General features: G+C 45.5%; 2 protein-coding genes across 2 annotated transcripts in view; one reads left to right on the top strand and one right to left on the bottom strand.

Annotated features, from left to right (window-relative positions):
* The window catches only part of THSD7B (thrombospondin type 1 domain containing 7B), a 633259-nt gene extending 611148 nt beyond the window's left edge, over positions 1 to 22111 (bottom strand). Inside the window, exon 1 of the mRNA XM_082197355.1 lies at positions 21878 to 22111. The gene's annotated coding sequence lies outside the window, so the exon portion shown is untranslated. The remainder of the gene's footprint in view (positions 1 to 21877) is intronic.
* On the top strand, positions 6777 to 12337 carry CXCR4 (C-X-C motif chemokine receptor 4). Its single transcript, XM_082228605.1, has 2 exons — positions 6777 to 6994; positions 10642 to 12337. Exons 1-2 carry the CDS (start codon positions 6977 to 6979, stop codon positions 11713 to 11715), a joined length of 1092 nt encoding a protein of 363 aa, XP_082084731.1. The 5' UTR covers positions 6777 to 6976; the 3' UTR covers positions 11716 to 12337.
* Positions 22112 to 22441: the final 330 nt, after the last annotated feature.

Raw genomic sequence — 22441 nt, 5'->3', positions numbered from 1 at the left:
CCATAGGCATCTGGTTGGCCACTGTGATAACAGGATGCTATATTAGATGGGCCTCTAGCCTGATTCAGCAGGGCTCTTCTTATGTTCATATGATAGCCATGGAAATTAAACTTGGTCTCCATCTACAGAGGCAGCATACTTCTGAACACCATTTGATGAAGGTATAGGATGAGGTGAGAGCTGTCACCTTTATGGCCTGGCAAGCAATGGGCTTTGTGAAAGCATCTAGTACATTGTTGGAAGTAGAGAATTATTGACCTGATCCAGCAGGGCTCTTCTTATGGGATCTTCTAAATAGGTCATCCATAATAACCATTCTTCAGTACAGGCAAAATCAAATTGTGCTTAGCACTAAATAAAGGCCCAAAATTAGATTTCAGAACAAGCCTGTTCAACTTGTAACTTGCCATTCACATTGACCAACACCTTGAAGAGTTTTCATGGAACTTTCACATCAGGAGGAAAGCCAGAGTCACGTCTGGTTAAGCAAGTCTGAGCCAAGAGGACCTGTTGCTCAAGGTGAAGCAATGACACAAGTCAGGTAATAATGCCTGTCATTTTGACTGTCTTCCTAATCCTGATCTGATGTCAGATCTGGAAACGTCCTGGAAATGCATCCTGCGTTGCTCTGCTATGTAATCCTCAGAGATAAAACTGTCAGCTTGTGCTGGCACACAATTGGAGATGTGTTTGCTAGAAAGATTAACTGAGTTGCTCAAAAGCATTTTGTCAGGGTCAGTTCAGTCTTAGCAAGCAGTAAACTATCCCACAGGAGAGCAGATTTTTCTTCCTCTTGAACATAACACCCTACGCAATGGAAGAAAATAAGACCACGGCCTTCTTTGGGGTTCCCTTCTGAGTTCTGCTTGGGACTCTGAAATACAGCTCTGTCCATTTACAAGGTGATTTTCAGGCATCAAATTAGCTCACACAATACCCCTCTGAGGCACTTAAAACAGCATTATCCCATTTTACAGATGGATGAGTTAAGGCATAGGGGTTAAGTGCTTTGCTGGAGGCCACAAAGGGAGCCATAGAGAAAACAGTCTTGCTTCTGCTACACAGCACACAGCATGCCTTCATTGCACAGGCCATTAGACATTAGTCACTCAGTAACAAGCACGTGGTTTGGATGAGCAAAGTGGAAGAATCGGAGTCAAAAGTAGAAATAGTTGGGGTGACAACAGTGGAGTGAGGTGAATACCTCCCCTGGTACAGTGTCATGGTTGGAATGGGGCAGGCATTGCTAGGGATGATGGGAGTTGTAGTCCCAAAACATCCGGAGGGCCGAGTTTGCCTATGCCTGGAATAGGGGATACCTTTTCCATTCCATTTGTTTGCCGCAGAAAGAGAGGTGTAACAGCACATTTGTTTATCATTATCCCAGGGCCCACTCCCATCCTCCTCAGCAGTGAAAACAGGCCCCTTTGGCTCTTCCTTCCTCTCAGTTGCCAGCTATTAGTAACCATTTCATCTGACTGCAGCAACAGAGGTGACACAGCTGCAACATACAGGACCATAGGATGCTGCTTGATGCCTCCACTGTGAGTTAAAGTGCTCTTTCTGTTCATGGCAAGGACACGGATGCAACAAAGACGCCTGCTGCTATAAGCTTGACTCTTATATCTATAGAATAATGTGACTAAAGATGCTTTTAGTTCATCTTTTCAAAAGCTAGTCAACCATTTCAGCAGTTACATTTAAGTGTCACACTTCGTTCATCAGCAAATGTCATAAACATTTTGTAATCATTCAACAAGTGTGTGCTAATGATTCACAGATGCCTGATATGCTATTATTGTAAAGGCACTTAAGGTTCCACACTGTAAATTGCAAGTTTTCAAAAACGTCTAACAAGTAGATTTGATTCTAATTTTCACAACCTATTCCATGGTAGCAAAGCATTTAATGCAATCAACAAATGAGGAAAAGTGCGTTTTTTTCAGAAAAGATTTGTTGCACACACAGAGAATGAGATGCTTTTGCTGACATAGCCACCTCTTTTATTGCTTTGGAAATCATTAATCACACACTTCTACTCCTTTTCAAAAGAAGCTTTTCAGACAATCTCCCCCCCTCATCCCTTAAATATAGTTCGAGTAACAACAGGGCAGGGACGCGGACTTATAAAAAATATTGGGGGGGCCCGGGAAAGCTCGTGAAATGTAAATAAGCTCATGAATATGCAAATAAGCTCATGAATATGCAAATAAAGTGGCGCCGCCCCCTCGTGAGCGAATAGGGGAGAGCGTGCTGCTGCCTATTTATCAGCTCCGGAACAGCTGATATGCGGGAAACCTGGGGCTAGAGGCAGGAGCCCCCGCCCCCGGGGATTCCCTAATCTCGGGGGACGGCCGGGGCTCTCCGGCTAGGGCGCGCGGCTGGCTGGCTGGCGAGGGAGCAGGTGGGGAGGAGGCGGGGGACGGCGGCGGCGCCCGAGATTATTGGGGGGGCTGAGCCCCCCCAAAATTTTTTTTGAGGGGGCTCAAGCCCCCTCAAGCCCCATGGAGTCGGCGCCTATGCAACAGGGACTATACATTTTTTAAAAGCCAACTCCAAAAGACCATAATCCGAAAACTACTAACTGTGGAGGAATCCCAGTGAAATTAATGCCAGACAAATGAGTTGTGGACTCCACTCCAAGGCTGCAGTACTAAGCCATTGACTGGTAAGTAAGGTTTGCTTCAAACAGTACATGTTTTCTACACAGAAGCAAACACATTGATATCATAAAAAGCATGGAACTCATGCATGGATTTGACTTCTTATGAGAAGCCACAACCACAACCAATCACCTTTTCCCCACATGTGCACACTCAGTGAAATGGTTGTGTGTTGTTATCTGCATGTTGGTTTGCTAGGGGAGGGAGGTGGTTCCCCTGTTCTGTCCTCGAAGAAAACGCCTAATACTTCAAGGAACCCTAAGTTTCATCAAAAGCAGCAGAGCACAGTTCCAATTCCCAAATAAATGATCGATCTTATAGTCATTGACATTTGAAAACTCCATTCTTGAAGACCCTTGCCTTCAAGGGAGTTTTTCATCAAACCAACAAAGTCACCTTTGACCTTCTTTTGACTGCTGAATGAGCTTAATTTGTGAACCAGCGAAGTAGAATAAGAGGGGACAACCAGCTTCTGCGCCAATTCAATGTAGCAAACCTTGATTTTATTGCTGGACCTGTAAGTAAATACTCTAGTCTAGAGTAAATAGTAGAGTTTAGAGAAAAGCCTGTAGACCAGGCATAGGCAAACTCTGGCCCTCCAGATGTTTGGGACTACAATTTCCATCATCAATTGTAGTCCCAAACATCTGGAGGGCTGGAGTTTGCCTATGCCGGCTGTAGACAGTTGCCTCTGGCCCACCTGCCAAAGGGCGAGCTTCAAGGCCAGGAGATCCAGCTTGTGTCCCAACATGCCCATTTGCTGCGAAGCAAGTTCTTTGGTTTCCATTTCCAGTTATAAACATGGGGCTGGGGTGGGAGAGACAGGAATACTGATTATTATGATGCTGGTTTTAGGATGGGGAACTTTTTTTCAGCCTGACAGACCATTCATTCCCTCACAGGGAACTTTCCAAGAGCTGCATGCCAGTGCTGGATGAGGCCCAAAAGTAAGAAGTGAGCAAAGTTGGAAAGAAACTGGGAGAAGCAAGAGATTTGTGTATTTATTTATCTATCCCTCTTATACAGTCATACCTCAGGTTATAGATGCTTCAGGTTGCGTTTTTTCAGGTTACGGACCGCCAAAACCTGGAAGTACCGGGTTACTTCTGGGTTTAGGCAGTCGCTCATGCACAGAAGCGCTAAATCACGCTTTGCACATGCGCAGAAGTGCCGAATCGCAACCTGTGCATGCGCAGATGCGCCGCTGCAGGTTGCGAACGTGCATCCGGCATGGATCATGTTGACAACCCGAGCGTCCACTGTATATTGTTCTTTGTTGAGAACGCCCCAGGGTGGTTTACCCCAATAAACATATCAAAAAAATACAGTAAAATACTGTCAGGTGGAACTGAGGCTCCCCACACCTGTTTTAGAGTGGTTTGTACGTCCTACAGAAAATCTGGAAATGAAGTCATCTGTCATTCTATCAGATCAGTAGAATTCTATCAAAGATGTCCTTATCACTGAAATTCATAAGACAGGTTCAAATTGGATGGTGAAACATTTCTGCTTCAGTTTTTTTTTTAAAAAAAAATATTTTTTATTAAATTTCCAGTTGACAAACCAATCATATCACATTATTTCCAAATTATACCAATACATAATAAAACTCCAAATATTTAACCGAATTTTAAATTTTTGTTGGGGGTACCCATGCTTTGAGTTCAGAAAGGGTCCAATCCTCTCATATTTCTGCTGCTTTGATGTTCACAAGTCCCATCTTTCAATCTCTTTGTTGTTATCCTTTACAAATCCCATCTTCCAATCTTCTTGTTGTTATTATTTTTTTCCCTTTCTTTATAACATCTGAGATTATCTCCACAAGCGAGTTGAAGCAAACATTATTATAGTCCTGTGTGGATTTTCACACTAATCCAAAAGTCCTGTTCAAACGGCAGACGCCATTTCAGCAGTTCCAATAAGATACAGTCTAGGCGTCTGCTCATTAACTTTCCCAGACCAGTTGCTCTATACATCAGTCTTTTCAGGGGAGTTCTTGCCAGATCAAACATAGAATTCAGATATGATAACAAAACCGTAGCTTCCTCCCCCCTTGACCGTAAATTCTGCCACACAGTCTGTCTCATAATGGCGGTTCCCAGTTAGAACTGCGTCATCCAAAAGCCTTTCGATTCCTTTCCAGATCTTCCGCAAAACAAAGCCTTTAGTTAATAATTTATTTCCACACAGTTTATTTTCCCATCTCACTTACTATCAGTCGTGTGACGGTTCTTCTTAGGGAGGGGTTGTTAGGTAAATCATATAGAAAGAGAGAAAAGTTTTTTTTCCCCTCTTTCCGCTCCATTTCAACATACTGACATAGCTGTGATTCTTTGATGTAGTCTTCTGTTCAATCCAACCCATCATGTGAGCCGGAGAGATGGTATTGTCGGCCATCTTCCAATGCGCCCCTAGCGGGCTCCCCTCTGCTTCAGTTTTTGGGCTTTTCAAAACATTTAGCCAAACCAGTAGTGTAGGACCCAATTTAATGATTTGACTTCTATGTCCCTCTTTTCACGTTGTCACCTTTCCCCATCCTTACCTACACTGCTAACAGTCCTGCCTAGAAAACCTTCAGTATTGCAGTATGGGAACTGCAATTCCCAAGAGCTGGGAAGGCCTGTGTAAAACTTCCTTCTCCATATTTTTCCACTTCTATTTAAAAAAAAAGGAAATGAAATGCCACAGGTGCAACCCACCTTAAGTCACTTGTGCAACCTACTTATTGGCCCACTCAACAATCCCTGTAGATCAGTGTAGATCTGTGCTCCTGAAGCAGCGACGCACCAAGATCCTATAGAGCTATGCCCCCCCCCCACTGAAGAACTGCAGGTTATACAGAAAGGGGAAGCAACAAAAATGGTCAGAAGTCCAGAGCATCTTTCATATGAAAAAAGGCTTACGAGGTTAGGTTCAGGGAGAAAAAAACAATGTCTAAAGGAAGGCGAGTGTGGCAATTGTTTCTCTCTGAAAACACTGGAAAGGCAGTAAGAACAGCTAAACGACTTTTTCACACAGCTCATAGTAGTTAATGTATGAAATTCTTGCCACAAGGTATAGTGATAGTTGCAAAAAAATTGCACAACAAATTGTGGCAGCAATAACAAACTTACGCATGGAAAGTGCTGCAAACAAGTGCAAAGAAACCAGTGATTCTGCATTAGTTTTCAACTATTAAGCAGTGTGTGTGTGTGTGTGTGCGCGCGCGTGCGCACGCGCACGTGTAACACACCAGACTAGCAGTACACACCGGGGTTAAGATGACCACAGTTGTGACAAAGACTTCTTTGCTAGAATTGTACGAACAAAAAGCATACATGATCCTTGCCTGTTCAAAGCAAACAAAGGCTTCACCAGTGCTAGTTAATGAGGTATTTTACATCTCTCCGGTATAGTGGGTGTTGATAAAGTTTTCTAGTTGGATCTTCCTTAATTTGGCACTATGTTGTTAAATTATCATCATCATCATCATCATCATTATCATTGCTTACTCTTATTGCAACCCATTCTTATGTATGCAACTGTCATTTGAGTTCAACAGACTAATCGAAAATAAACATGTACAGGATTGCAGCTTTGGCAACTTTTATAGATTACGAATCAAGTTTAGATGGTGCGTGTGTGTGTGTGTGTGTGTGTGTGTGTGGAACAACACCTCCATGTTCACTGAGTACCAAACGACGGACAAAGAGCAAACTATGACTATGTAAATTTGGCCTGTCGCTTTCGGAGACCTCTCCTTAAAACGAACATGATCTGCATCTTCCAAGGCTGGCTTTCTCTTCTCGTTGCTAACCATGTTTCTCTGGGGTCTGATTTGGGTTGCTTCCCTCTTTTAGTATACGTAGAATCCCTGGCGAACGCAGTCCTCAGCCTTGGATTTTGGAAAACGAAGCCCTCTTAAGCGGAGCTGTAGACTCAGTGGGCAAACCGTAAGTGAAAGGATTTGCATCCCTTGCAAATCCATTAGGGACTTCCCTTCCCCCAGGCGCGTAGTCCGCGGCGACGACCTCCTGCAAGAAAAGCTCGGCGGTGTCCCTCGGCGCATGCTCAGGAACCACGCGGGGTACCCTCCTTTGCACGCTCTGCCGATCGCTCGCTTGCTCGCCCTCCTACTCTTAACCGCGATCCCCACCCTACCCCTCCCTTACGGACTTGGGAGGAGGCGCCTGCTGCCTTGCGGGCTGGCTCCGAGGGGAGGGCGCCTTTATAAGGAGCGCGGGTGGTGCCGGCGCGAGAACTTTAGTTTGTTTGTGTTTGGTTCGGCAGCTGCAAGTGGCGAGGCGAGGCTGTGCCGAGAGAGCACGGGAGCCATGGATCGCAGCGCGGGTGTAAGTGTGGCGCGACGACGGAGGGGTGGAATGACTGAATGAATGAGAAAGAGTGTTCGGACTGGAGGGCGGCGGAGATGTAGCTTTCCAGTGGCGCGCGTTGCCCAACTGAGCGGGATCTCGCGGGAAATAAGGGAGAGCCCACGCACAGCCATGCGGCTGTTTCGGTGGTAATAATCATAATAGTAATCGTGTTGGACGTGGATGACGCCTCCGCTTCTCCAAGAGGCGAAGAGATGGGAGCGCGCTCATTCCTCTTTGCAAACAAATCTGCTTCTCAGCGAAGGCTCCTCGCTCCTAGGGACTCTTACAATAAAGCAGATTCTCGCCCTTTGGCAGTAGATCGGGACTGCACCTTGCAATAATAGCCGGCGCAATAGCGTTGCAAGGGACTGTAGAAAAGTCGCCCCCGGACTTTGCCCTCTTTTTAAGGCTGGGGGCCGAGGCGGCCGTGGAGCGCGTGCTCGTGCACCCTTCCGTGCGTCCTTTATTTCCAGTTTCCCTTAGGGAGAAATTCCATGGACAGGAACGCGACTTGCTTGCACGTAAATGTGCGCGAGTTGGGGTTGGCGGTTTGAGAGCTTCCCCACAATGCAGTAATAAGAAGTAGAATCGTAGATGGATCTCTGGCGGGGTGCGCGCGTGGTTTGCAGCCCGAGGAACCTGTTGCGAGGGGAAGGGCATGAATCACTTAACTAAAACGGCAGCTTGCCCTTAAAAAAAGTCTCATGTTTACATACTGCCGCCAAAAAACCCAAACTTTTTTTGGCATGTCTTCTGTCTCTGTTAGGCTTGAGAGCCAGTTAAGGGAGAAAGCAGCTCACTACCACCCCTTTGCTTGTTTATAGCTGCATCCCATTGAATTCCGAAGGATTATTCTGCGGCGAAACTTTGGCGGTGGCTCTCCCGTCTTCCCTGCGCGCGGTTAGAAACGCGGTGACTTTGCTTTGGCTGCACAAAGCGAGGAAAAGTTAGAAGGTGGATCGAGCGCGTTTGAGCACTCTTGAAGCTGCCTTGCCTTTCCAGTTCTTTTCAGTCGTAAGCTTGCATACAAAACCAGAGGAATGGTGCAGAACTCGCTGGAGTCAGTGGGAACTGATACTTAGAAATGGGCTATGTCTACTCAGAAGTGAGCCCTGCCTGAATTCAGTGGAGTTCACTCCCAGATTAGAGGGTTTAGGTCTGCAGCCTTTCGTCATTATGAGTAGTAACGATTTCTTCTTAAGTTTACCTGTTCCAAGTTAAACACGCAGCGGGATCTGTAATGATGGATCCGTTTAAGACTGGGGAGGTGGAGCCAAAGGGTGGCGGAGGTTAGCTAGAGGAATATTATGATTTGCATAGGTTTGCTTGGAGGGTATATCACACCAGGTGGTCAATGGCTGTTTAGAATCATCAAATTGTAGAGTTGGAAGGGACCCCAAGGGTAATCTAGTCCAACCCCCTGCAATTCAGGAATCTCAACTAAAGCATCCATGACAGAATAATACCAACTTTGGTTGTTAGCTAAATGGGTAACAGATTTGGTTCAAGAGATTACTTAACATTCAGCAAAGGATTTCTAGACCTCAACAAAAATTCCTGAATAAGTTTTTGAGCCCTTGCATGCTTGGAGATGTTAAGATCTAAAGGGTCCTAGTTCATTTGCAGTTTGAACATCTGTTGTCCTGCTTGGGGAAGAGATTTCTCTGTTGGAAAGCAATGTTTGCGCTTCAGGTTTGATCCAGGATGGCCTCCTTTTTAAAAGTTGTTAAAACTAAATAAATGTGTGGCCCAAATAAAAATAGATGTGCTTTGAATTGGCCTGCAAAGTTGCTTGAGTTCTGTTGAAGTGTGAGAGCAAAGATTGTGCAAGAGATGCAGAGGGTGGAGGGAATCTCAAAGTCTTGGGTAGCAGCAGCTGTGCCCAGGTAGCCACTCCCTCCCTTGGCTGTTATTCACTGTCTGAGTGTTCAAACGGCTGGTGGTTTCCTGAGATGCCCTTCTCATGTCACAAGCTTGTGCAAGAGGATTGGGGAAAAAACCTCAATGCCTGAGGGGGCAGGGGCTGTACCTAGATGGCCACACCCTCCCCTTGCTTTTCTTTCCCTGTCTGCTTGGCTGGTGGTTTCCTAAGATGTCCTTTCTCTTGCTACTTCTCTGTTTTTTTCTTCTGTTGGCGGGCAAAATTGAAAAATGTCCTTTCCCTCCTACTTACACACAGTCCAATGCAACAGCCGGGGGGAACAGTAATCGCATGAGGACTTAGGCTTGTCCATTTTGCCCAACATCCTCATTATTTCTTCTCTGCCCCCTTCTCTCTCTCTCTCTCTCTCTCTCTCTCTCTCTCTCTGTGTGTGTGTGTGTGTGTGTGTGTGTGTGTGTTGCTCAACATCCAACCCAGTGAGTTTCCATTAAGTCACAGGTTTCCCCACTTCATTGTAACTTGTTAGTAGGCCCTAATAAAGGTCCTTTGAGTTGGCCCTATGGATGTTCTTGGATTTTCCTCTTAATGAACCAGTAATCCATTATCCCTTTCCTAGACTCCTCCAGGTCATATTATGTGAAACTGTATAGCACAGTGCTCTGCATGGCTAATGAAAACTTTGTATAAGAACTTTGCTTCAGGTTCATAAACAAATTTTCTGACCAGCATTTTATTCCATAGAGGAAATACTGAAGGCAGTCTGGATGTTTGCTTTCATATCCCAAGTTGAAGCTCTAGTGGGTGGCTTTTGTAAATCCATTATAATGCCTACTTCTGTTATAAAATTAGTTTCTTCATGTCATTAAGATAGATAGGGAACTAATGTTCATCTTTCTACTGTACATCTGGGAATCACTTCAGTCATGATGACTTGACTTCATAGATAGCACTTCCATCTAGAAAAAACCCTGCAGACCACATGTGATCCCCACTGTGTATTATTTTGTTCATAGCCTACACATAGATGCAATGGAAAGCAGTGGTTGACAGTATTGCAAGTATATCACATGTGCTCTGATCTAACTTGCCTGTAACAGTTGTCACCTGTTGCACTATGTGCACATGATTTGCAAGATTTTATCTAGTGATCCATGAAGGAAATTCCTTGTTTGAAGAACAGCGGGGAAAGAAATTGAAAAATTCCAAATTAGTCTGGAACTAATTTGCACAGCTAGTTTCCATTTCTTATCTTGAAAGATTCATGTTTTCTTCCTAGTTTTTGGTTAGGTCACTGACCGTTCTTGGAAACTAAAATATGTGGTCTATTATGTTAAGAAAAATTGAAAGTTTACAAAAAGGAACTTGGCTGTTATTGTTTATAGTTGCAGAATTAGGAGCTTTAAAGGCAGAATGACAGAACCCTTGGGTACACTACAGTAGCAAAGCATAAACAATTAAAAGAGAACTTTCCTTGTCTGTTGCAACTAATAAAAGTATAATAAATGTTCTCAAAAGCACTGCTTCTATCACTCTAATTTCCCTAAAAGTCATAGAAGAAAAGACTGACAGTTAGTGGCTTAAGGTCACCTCGAGGTACTCTTGAGGATTTGAATCCTGGTTGTCAAATCTAAAGTGCTATCTGCTATACAACATTGATGCTTGCTGCTGGTGAGTGTACACTAACTCTAAGCTCTCTCGCTGTCATCTAACTACTGTTTTTGTTCTTTTAATTCTTCTACAGCTGTCTTCTGCGTACTTTTTTGACCTTTCTGACAATAGTACCGATGAGACTGGCTCTGGTGACGATGGCAACTACCAAGGAGAAGCATGTTTTGGACAGGAGAACGCCGATTTCAACCGGATCTTCTTGCCCACAATCTTCTCCATCATTTTCTTGACAGGAATCATTGGCAATGGCTTGGTTATTGTTGTCATGGGCTATCAGAAGAAGCTGAAGAGCATGACTGACAAGTATCGAGTACATCTCTCAGTGGCTGACCTCCTGTTTGTAATCACTTTGCCCTTCTGGTCTGTGGATGCCGTGATCGGCTGGTACTTCGGCAACTTCTTGTGCAAAGTAGTCCATTGCATTTATACGGTCAACCTCTATAGCAGTGTCCTGATCTTGGCCTTCATAAGCTTAGATCGATACTTGGCAATTGTGCATGCAACCAACAGCCAGAGACCCAGGAAGTTGCTGGCGGAAAGGATCGTCTACATTGGTGTCTGGCTACCAGCTCTGCTTCTGACTGTGCCCGATATCATCTTTGCTAGCACAAAGGTCACTGGTGAGCCAGGTGTAAAATACGTATGCCAGCGATTTTACCCTCACGAAACCTGGACAATTTCCTTCAGGTTTCAGCATATTATAGTAGGCCTCATCCTGCCTGGTCTTATAATCCTGACTTGCTACTGCATTATCATTTCCAAGTTGTCACAGTCAAAAGGCCAACAGAAGCGCAAAGCTTTGAAGACCACAGTCATCCTCATTGTTGCCTTCTTTGCCTGCTGGCTACCATACTACATTGGCATCAGCATAGACACCTTTGTCTTCCTTGGAGTCATCCAGAATGGCTGTTACTTTGAGGAGGTTGTGCACAAATGGATCGCCATTACTGAAGCCCTGGCATATTTCCATTGTTGCCTGAATCCCATCCTTTATGCTTTCCTGGGTGCCAAATTCAAGACATCTGCCCAAAATGCTTTGACCTCTGTTAGCAGAGGCTCAAGCCTTAAGATTCTCTCCAAAGGCAAGCGAGGGGGACATTCTTCTGTTTCGACAGAGTCGGAGTCTTCGAGTTTCCATTCCAGCTAACAATATATTTTATTTTCTCTCAATGTTTGTAAAATTGGGACTCACTCTCTATATATATTTGTTCTACGTGATTTTGGAGGTTGAACTCCTTCAAGATAATGTACAAGTTTATTCCCAGACGGAATGTTGTATTTGCTTTTAGTTTTCTGTGGGATTTAATGGACTTATTTATAAAATAAAAAACTGTACATCTTGGTGAGTGTGTGTGTCTAGGAGGCAGGGCCTGAATATGTGGCTAGGAGATACAAGTTTTACTGCTTGTCTGTCTAGTTGTGCAGATGTTGAATAACCGTTGTGTTTGAGTTTTTTGTATATAAAAGAAGTATTTTCATTGTACTGGTTGAAAAAAGGCATAATCTTTTATACGGATATTTAGGCTTCTGGCCCAGATTGCATAAGCTGTTTTGGTTTACACTAGTTTTATTTCATTGCAGAAAGTGGGTGCAATCCACATCCTACAGAAGGCAAATATCAAAATGCATAAAATTGAATGCAGCTGGATTGCACCCAGTGACACTTACAACCAAAGTATCTTCTTGTCAAGTGCTCTTTTGATAGCAAATTGGTTTGCAAATCTTTTGCCATTGTAAAGTTGTAAATAAAAGTTTGTGATAAAAGAAAACTACTTGGGATCTTGTTTTCATTTTGGAGCTTCTTATTTATTTCCCTTTTTCTTGCTTGGAATTTGAGTTAGTAATTATTATTTTTTCTGTCCTTGAAAATTTTGGATGAATAGGGTATTTTAAATTCTAGACAGCCTGGTACCCTCCAGAAGTTAAACTACAGGTACATTCATCCCTGGCCATACTGTCTGGGGCCGATAGAAGTTGCATTCTATTAACATCTGGAGGGTACAACATGGTTCTAGACAAAACTCTAATTCCTGAGTATTGCTGGGGATGGGGGATACCTGTGATGCCATATTATATGTCCATTCCTTAATATTGAGTAAAACAGTCCAAACTTTGTTTTTCTGACTTGCACCGGAACATTTTGCATCTCTACACAAGCCATTCTGCCCTGTACTATGAAATAGCCCCTAGTCTTTGAAATCAACCATTGTTCTTCCTTCTCAAGGTTAGATTCTGATTTGTGGTCTTGAGTTTGGGGGTCACTGACACCAAACCCAATTTCTCTGTGTGTGTTTTTTCCCTAGGATGCTGGTGATTTGTTTATTGTTTACACAGCCTTGCAGCAGCAGTAGTAAAAAAAACCTACTTTCCCCTTGCCCTGTTTGCTCTCTCCCATCCATTGCCTCTTTCTGTTTATGTTGGGGGTGGTAAATGTAGTTCTTCAGATTCAGTTGGGCTGCCAACTTCCATTACTCTCAGCCAGCAAGGCCAATGGTTGGGAATTATGGGAGTTGTAGACCAACAAAGTTGGGAGAGCTACAGGCTCGAGAGTCACATTGATGTCTCAAAACCACCTCTTTCTAACCAGAGTTCCTTATTTCTGAATGCACAGAGCCAGAAAGAATGAAACAATTTCTTTTTTTCAGAGCCAAGAATGGTATTCTGGCACAATTTCAAAGTTATTGAATTATTTTCTCACCCTTGAAAGGCATTGCAAAAGTCAAGAGGAATTGAGTGCTCCCATAATTTTAGGACAGCAAGTAGCTGACTAATATCACCTCTTACATTAAGGCTAGAATTTTAATTTAAAATTTTTAACCATATTCTGCATGTGTAAACTTGTCTCTGCCTCCATTAAATCAATTTGAAACTAAATGGAGAAGAAACTTGTCTGTATTTGTAATAGGCCTACACTCAGGAAGCGGGGCGGGGACACCCTTTAAGTCCCCCTGGCCTATACAGTGATCTTTTGGGGATGAGACGTTAATGGCTTTGGGTGAACTTGCATTCTCCACTGAGCACTTTTGCAGGTGTCGTTTCATGGAGCACAACAAATGTGACTGTCAAGTAGGGCTTTTTTGACAGGAAACTCCAGATAATATGATTGTACAAGATGTGGATGCAGGCACATCTTTTTCCCTCATAATTCTAGAACGCAGACTTGTTCAATGAAGCAAGACTTGCTTGTAGTTTCCAGAAAAAGGGAGTTGGTAGCTAACTTAAGGAATTCGCTGAACAAAGTTTTGAGGATGTGGTTCACTTTTAAGTGACTATAGGAAGGGACTAAGCAAATAAGCAGGAATGGGAAACCTGTGGCTCTCCACATAAGGAGTTATGGGAGTTTGTGAGTCCAACAGCTGAAGACCCACAATAATAATATTATTATTATTATGAATGTTAGCTGTGATCACTGCAGAGATTGTATACCTCTGAATGCCAGTTCCTGTGGACAAAGAAGGGAGACCCTGGTGCCTTCAGGCCCTACTTACGAACTTTCTGGAACTACTGTTGAAGCAGGATGCTGGACTGGATATTATTTTGATCCATACCAGCAGTGCTTGCTTACTGACATTCTTATTTTTTGCATTTATTGGCTATCCATATAACTTGGTTTTCTGGGCAGCTGACCAACCTTTTCAGAATTCCAAGAGCAATGCAAAGTTTAAACAGTAAAAACGAGTCATAAATACTACAAAATTGTAACAAACAACAGCAACATAAGCACAGCAGCTAACTACAGAATTGTAACAAGGGGAACAATTTGGTAGAAGAACCTAGAATCACAAGATAACTACAACACTGCAATTAAAAGGACTCTGGGAACAAAAAGGCATTTACCTGGTACCTAAAATGATCGTAAATTAAATGAGGATATGTGACTAACATGACATGGGGTCAAAGCAAGATGAAGCATGATCACGAAAAGGGAGAGATGTCAATTATTTAGACAGCCTTTCACAGCAGGAGCACCCTCACATTCACTAAAAGTATGCACCATATAACTGGCACAATGACACCATTTGACATGGTTGCAATGCTTTTTTCAGGAAATCTCAGCCTTCATGCACAACCTGAAGAGTTGAGAGAGACCCCCATGTGCACGTAGTTTCTTCCTGCGATGAGAAACTTGAAATGTGCTGAGATTTCTTTAGAAGAAACTAACATACAAGATTGGGGGGAAATATGGCTGGGAGAGTTATCAAACATAGTGTGGGTCTGTGCACATAATGACATAACTCATGTACTTGGGGTGGTAAGGAAAATTGGAAGCTGTCTTGTACTGAGCCAAACCACTGGTCCATCTAGCTCCGTATTAGCTGTGCTGACGGGCACAACTCCAATGTTTTAGACACTTCAATCCTAACACTACCTAGAGATGCCAAGGATCAAACCTTTGACCATCTGAACATAAAGCTAATGCTCTACCTCTAAGCCTGAACCCTGTTCACAAGGGAAGTTGGCCCACTGAAAGTTGCTGAACATTTGGAAGGGTAATTTCTCCCAGCACAGCTGGCTGGGTGGCTCTGCACCCAGAGATTGCCTCTGGAAATGTAGTGTAATAGAAAAGAGAAGTTTGCTGCATGCTTTCTGTTTGCACAGAGGAAAGAGAGATTAAACTTGCATGATGCTTGTGGCATAGCAGACATGCCTTCAGTTTTGCCACCAGAAGCAACTGCACAGCCTGTCATAGTAGAGTATACGCTGGGCAGTCAGGAACGGAGCTTAAAAAAGCAACTCTGGATCCTGACTGTTAAGTTTAACTCATGCACTGAAGAAGGATCTGCTAAGCAAAGCTCTATTCATTACAACTATGCATCAAAGTAAGACAACGTGAGTGAGCGAGCTTTCTCACACTGGCCTTGTGGCTCTCATTATCTGGAGCTTCACTATCTCTTCCCTTAGTCCATGGCTGGGGCATAGCTGTCAACTTACAGATTTGAAAATAAGGGACCAGCAGCCTTGAAAATAAGGGACCAGCAGCCAAAATAAGGGACCTGCAGCCTCACCTGTTCCAGGCACCCCAGTCTTCCTGTCCTCCTGCAGTCTGGTCAAACTCATGCTGGTAGCTTCGAGAACACTGTCCAACCAACTTTGTAACCAGAGGTTCAATTGAACAGAATCTGAATCACATGCACCACAAGGCCTATGCAGCCTCAACTTAAGATGGCTCCCCGGCCTGGCTTTGCACTGCAAAGTTTGCAGCAGCACGTGCAACAAAATGGCGTCCAGCATTCAAAAACCCCCTCAGCTTGCATTAACTAGCCACACACAAGGCATGCAAGCTCCACCCCCCCAGTCGTTCTTAGACTTCTTATTGGGTGAGCAACACAGCCAAGCAACACAGTTGGAGCATCCCTCCTCCCTGGCCAGCAGGGAGAGGAGCTGCTTCCTTTGAAATTTAAGGGACATCATTTAAGGGAAATTTAAGGGGCATCCATCAATAAGGGACAGCAGCAGGACATGGCGCTGGAATAAGGGACTGTCCCTTCAAATAAGGGACACTTGACAGCTATGGGCTGGGGAGCATTTTTCAAGAGCTGTGTTACCTGAGCAACCTTTCCAGGGTAACTTGTCAGTGTTGGGTGGAGCCAGAGGCGAAAGTGGGTGGAGCAATGGATGCCATCCTTCCCTTTGTGTAGTAAACTAGCTGCTGCATACACACAGCCCTCTATCCTCCATCCAGGCAAGCAATAGACAAGCAGTTCAAAGACACTTTCCATCCAGGCAAGAGCACTCAGAGAGAGTGAAGCAAGGCTGATGAAGAGTGTAGCCTGGAAAGGATCACGTTGGTCCAATAAGAGAAGCTCTGAAGGCTACTTTTTGCCTCTGGAGCCAAGGGTCCCCATTCCAGCTTTACTTTTAAGAGACATATTTTTCCCAGGGAATACAATAGTGCATTGCTATTTCCTCTGTGAAAGGAGTAGCTTGGCTCCCACAACCCTTCTTTTTAGAGCATCTCAGATCTTTGAAACAATTCAAATTTACTGAGAAAAATCTAAACACTGTGCTGGCGCTGAAATGGTTTATTGTTTCCACACTCATGTTTAAACCATTTTGCTGAAGCGAGGTTCCTTAGAAGGTCAGCACTCTGGTTCTATTTGCATAGAGTCCAATGCAAGTCACTCAAATTAAATCACATGCACCGCTTCTAATAAACCAGATTGTAATATATTCCAAAAGCTGAGTGAACACAACACACTCATAGTTCCATTATATTAGAATGACAAAAGCAAGACTCTCATTTTCAGTCATTTATACTGGAGGGTGGTATGCATGGTTTGCTAGTGTGGCCTCTTTTAACAAATGCATTTTCTCATGCTTGCAAAGTATGCATTTTTAGCAATATATGCTCAACCCTAAAAAAGTAACCAAATGCAGGGAGAGTGGTGTTTTCACACATGTATGTAAATGGACAAAAGGTCTCCCTAAGAATACATGCTCCATTTCAAGAGCTGCTGTACGTGAGAAATCAACTTGCAAATTAGACAAGATAGGCAAGTGTGTACAGACCGCAAAGTATGAGATCCAGCACTGATTTCAGTACAGTGAGAATAGTTATGCGACACTCACCCACACCCATGCCAAGGAGATAAGTATAAAACCTTTAGAAGACATCTGAAGGCAGCCCTATATTGGGAAAATTTTCAATGTTTAATGTTTTATTATGTTTTTATGTATCTTGGAAGCCACGCAGAATGGCTGGGGCAACCCAGTCAGATGGGCGGGGTATAAGTATTATTATTACTATTATTAAATAGGATGTCCCTATTTTCATCAGAGGGTAGCGCTTGGGGGGGAATTGTCATCGCGCCACTCCTTGGTGTGTGGAGTACTTCAGGGTGCGATACTCTCCCCGATGCTTTTCAACATCTTTATGTGCCCCCTCGCCCAGCTTGTCCGGAGTTTTGGGCTGGGTTGCCATCAGTATGCTGATGACACCCAACTCTATCTGTTGATGGACGGCCATCTTGACTCGGCCCAGACACACTGACCAGATGTTTGGAAGCTGTGGCTGGATGGTTACGTGGGAGCCGGTTGAAGCTAAATCCTTCGAAGACAGAGACCCTGTGGCTGGGACGGGACGATATGGGATTGGGGGGGGAACTCCCATCCTTGCGGGGGCGCAATTAGTGCCAGCACCGTCCGTTAAGAGTTTGGGTGTAATCTTCGACACCTCCCTTTCCATGGAGGGGCAGATTGCAGCTATAACAAAGGCGGCATTTTTCCATCTCTGCCAAGCTAAGCAGTTGGGCTCCTTACCTCTCTCGCCCTGACCTAGCCACTGTGATCCACGCGACGGTCACCTCCAGACTGGATTATTGTAACTCGCTCTACGTGGGGCTGCCCTTGAGACTGACCAAGAAACTCCAGCGGGTGCAGAATGCTGCAGCGAGACTCCTTACGGGGTCTTCGCTACGAGATCACATTCACCCGGTGCTATACCAGCTGCACTGGCTCCCGGTGGAGTACAGGATCAGGTTTAAGGTGCTGGTTTTAACCTTTAAAGCCCTATACGGCCTAGGACCCTCGTACCTACGGGACCGCCTCTCCTGGTATGTCCCACAGAGAAACTTACGGTCTTCAAATAAAAACATCTTGAAGGTCCCAGGCCACAGAGAGGTTAGGCTGGCCTCAACTAGAGCCAGGGCTTTTTCGGCTGTGGCTCCGATCTGGTGGAACACTGTCACAAGAGACTAGGGCCCTGCGGGACTTGACATCTTTCCACAGGGCCTGCAAGACAGAGCTGTTCCACCAGGTCTTTGGCCAGGGCACAGCCTGACTCCCTCCCTCGGCAATCTTCGCGGAGCTCTGGCCCAATGGTTGCCAGTGGCTTGATTTGAATTAATTTTATAATGAATGATTTTAGAGTGTTGTTTGTGTTGTACTTTTGTACTGTTTTATTGTTGTTAGCCGCCCTGAGCCCGGCTTCGGTTGGGGAGGGCGGGATATAAATAAATTTTATTATTATTATTATTATTATTATTATTATTATTATTATTATTATTATCATCAGAGAAATGTTGGAGGGTATGCTATAGCAGGATATAAAGGGTTAATTCAGCCCAGCCATAATCAAGGGGTCTCACAGTGTTGGTGCTGACCTTTAAAGCCCTAAACGGCCTCGGTCCAGTATACCTGAAGGAGCGTCTCCACCCCCATCATTCTGCCCGGACGCTGAGGTCCAGCGCCGAGGGCCTTCTGGCGGTTCCCTCATTGCGAGAAGCAAAGCTACAGGGAACCAGGCAGAGGGCCTTCTCGGTAGTGGTGCCCGCCCTGTGGAACGCCCTTCCAGCAGATGTCAAAGCGATAAACAACTACCTGACATTCAGAAGACATCTTAAGGCAGCCCTGTTCAGGGAAGTTTTTAACGTGTGATATTTTACTGTATTTCTGGTTTCTATGGAAGCCGCCCAGAGTGGCCGGGGAGGCCCAGCCAGATGGGCGGGGTATAAATAATAAATTATTATTATTATTATTATTATTATTATTATTATTATTATTGTTGTTGTTGTTGTTGTTGTTGTTGTTGCTTAGAGTGGGGAAAAGTTTAATACAGCTCCAAGTACCTTGAGGTTTAGCTGACATTGGAAGGAATGAGGAAATCACAGTGTAAAAATCACAAATGTGAAAATCAAACAAATAATTTAGTGGTCTAACAAAGCATGTCTTTTCTAGAGTAAATTGAACATCACAAGGATGTGTGTGAATGTAATTTCACATGAAGAACAAAACTGCTGTGTTTTGTTGCTGTTTCATCTTTACCTTCTGTTATTTAAAATGCAAGCCTGCTGTTTCCTCCTTCAATTCTGACCTCATCTTTCTCTCCCATCTGATGTCATATAATCCTCAATTAAATTCCCAGGGGAATTACTAGCAACAACAAAACAAACTCCCAAAAGAAAATATAGTCTGAAGTGGTCCTATTGAAGATAAAACAACAGTACCAGATAATTAATTGGTTCAATATTGCAACCAATCTAGAAATAAGATACCTGCCCACCTCCAGGTCTTCTTGTTGAGATGCTATAGGCTCATTTGAATTCCACCCCTAACAATGGATTCTGTGTGGTTTGTCTTAATTTATATAGAGCAAACAGCTAGCAAATGCTCACAAGACTCCAGTATTAACTTCGGCCACTCCTTTACACTTTGCAGTCAGCCAGCCTTTATATTTCACATGAAACTAATGCAAGAGACTGTATAACAGAATAAAAAACAACAGACCTTTACCAGCAAGAGAACCTATGAAAAGAAAACCTCAGGAAGAGCTAGTATGCCGGTGATTTAAACCTCCGGAGGCCAGATCCAAAAGTCCTTGAAGACCAGCTTGCCATTTGTTAGACCACAAAAAACGCATTGATCCACCCGGATGATTTATGGAAGTAAGGTATTCAGGATTAGCGACATTTGTAATCAGTGGGAATTTTATGGAGCCGAGACTTTCTTTCAGGAAAGAAAAACAAAACCTGTCAACAGTCAGGCAACTGCATTCTGCACTAACTGAAGCTTCTCCTGTCAGACTGGGAATATCCCCTCACTCACCCAAGTTTAGGAAATTCATTATTCTTCAGCAGAGCTTCTTTTCTTTCAGCAAAGTAAGCAGCTCACGTATATGTCAAACAAAGCTTTAAGTAAACAGTAACACAATAACATACTGTCTGAGGGAAACTAAAAACAACAACACCGTGAGCAAGAAGCAAGAATGACAGTAGGCCTCTCTGACTGTCCATCCAAAGGGAGAGGCCAATTCCAGAGCACAACACAAAGGCCCCGCCCACCAGGTGCCAGGTATTCTGCTAATCGAACTAGGCCCCAGTGTTTTCCTTACATTCTGCACTAATTGAAGCTTCTAAACCAGTGTTTCCCAACCACTGTTCCGCGGCACACTAGTGTGCCGCGAGATGTTGCCTGGTGTGCCGCGGGAAAAATTAAAAAATTCGAAAGATTTTTTTTTTAAAGTCAAATTTTCGATTGGGGCGCCGTCACTAGATGACCCCTGGGGTTCCCTCCCTCCCTCCCGCTCTGCGCCTCCCTCCTCCTCCTCCTCCGGGGAGGCCCTTCCTGGCTCTCGGCCAAGGCTTGGCGGCTGCCACTCACTCACTCGCTCGCCCACCCGTCCCTCCATCCCTGCACCCGGCCTCTCCCCCTCCGTCCCTGGCGCGGGGGCTGCCGGGATCCGTAGTCCCCTCGCCCTTGGGCTCCGCGCCCGCGCGGGGTGCGCAAACTACGTTTCCCAGCGTGGCCTGGCGGGCCGGGCGTTTTGTTTGAAGCGCTCTTCTCCCGGCCATGGAATGAGCGCAGCGGTGGCGGCCGGGCGGGCAGGGGCTCTTCCGCGCAGACCCCGCGCAGCCTGCCTGCGCCCCCACGGAGATCGGGCGGCAGGATGGAGCCCGGGGATCCCCGCGGAGGCAGAGCGGCGGAGGCGGCCCCCCAGGTAGGGCTGCGTCGGGGGGGTTATTTTTGCAATGCTGCATCCGTGCCGGAGGGGACGCATCGGACCGCGGGGAGACCCCTTGGCGGGCGTGCAAGGCAATGCATGTGTGCAGGCGTTGCATGGAGTGCAGTGCAATGCAATGGCAACGCGGCGCCCTGCATGCATGCATGCAACTTCCACCAGCGCACCGGACTTGGCAGGTGAGGGGGGTCCCCAGTGGGCGGCAGAGAGAGCCGGGAGGGCGAAGGGGAGCCGGGGGGAGCAGCGCTGCTCCCCAAGCCGAGCCCGGGGGGAAACTTCGGCGTCGTTGCGCCGGGTGTTGGAAGCGGAGGCTGGCGGGGGCCCCTCACCTGCAAAACCTGGTCGCCTCTCATATATTTCGTGCATTGCATTCATCGCTTTCTCCTCCAAGGAGCTCCTGGGGGCGAGCGTGGTTCTCCCCGTGTTATCCTCGCAACAACAGCCCTGCGAGGTGGGTCAGGCGAGTGGCCCAAGGGAGCACCCAGGGATTGTCCTGGCCAGGTGGGGTGATTTGAACCCTGCTCTCTGCCCGGTCTTCGTCCTCATTTAGCCCCCACATGTGCATGACTGAGGTTTTCCCCCCTCGTCTTGACTATGGTGTGAGTCTGTGCTGTTAATTAATGGGGTTCTGCCTTCGGAGAAGATGAGCCAGCCCTCAAGGAGGTGATTATGTAATTTGCTAGCAATTCATGTCCCTCCCGGCGTGACGCTGCGCGCTGACGTCACGGGGCTGTAATGGTGGTGTGCCTCGAGATTTTTTTCATGAAACAAGTGTGCCTTTGCCCAAAAAAGGTTGGGAAACACTGTTCTAAACCATTTTCCAAGACAGCCCCGTTCTGAACCCTTGGCCTACCGGGTGGCAAGTCAGTATGTCCAAAGTTCAAAGTCCAGGGTCAAGCCATGCAGCCAAAGGTCAGGAAACACAGCCCAGGATCAAGCCAAGTAAGCCAAGTCTAAAGTCCAGCAGTCAGATATAGTCCAGAGTCAAACCCAAAGCAGAGTCCAAAAGATGTCCAGGAGCATCCAAGCCAAGGTCCATCAACATGGGCAGTTGAGCAGAAACAGCACCTCAGCTCTGCTTTCCTTTTAGATTCCCTTTTATGCATGCTGTTTGCAGCACCTCGGCTTGATGAGCCATGTGACCCTCACTTGTTCTGAGCCCAGTCCAGCTGAGGAATTACCTCCTCCCACAGCTTGCAGGCCCCACCTGGCCGGCCAGGGAGTTGGGCTATGGTCCCTTACCTGCCTCAGCCTCTCTAGAGCAGGCATAGGCAAACTCTGGCCCTCCAGATGTTTGGGACTACAGTTCCCATCATCCCTGACCACTGGTCCTTTTAGCTAGGGATGATGGGAATTGTAGTCCCAAATATCTGGAGGGCCGGAGTTTGCCTATGCCTGCTCTAGAGCATTCCTTCCT

Source organism: Podarcis vaucheri (genome assembly GCF_965113315.1).
Source record: "Podarcis vaucheri genome assembly, chromosome: 1".
In the NCBI taxonomy this organism is placed as follows: domain Eukaryota; kingdom Metazoa; phylum Chordata; class Lepidosauria; order Squamata; family Lacertidae; genus Podarcis; species Podarcis vaucheri.
The sequence above is the reverse complement of the archived record's forward strand: the minus strand, read 5'-3'. Positions and strand labels throughout refer to the sequence as shown.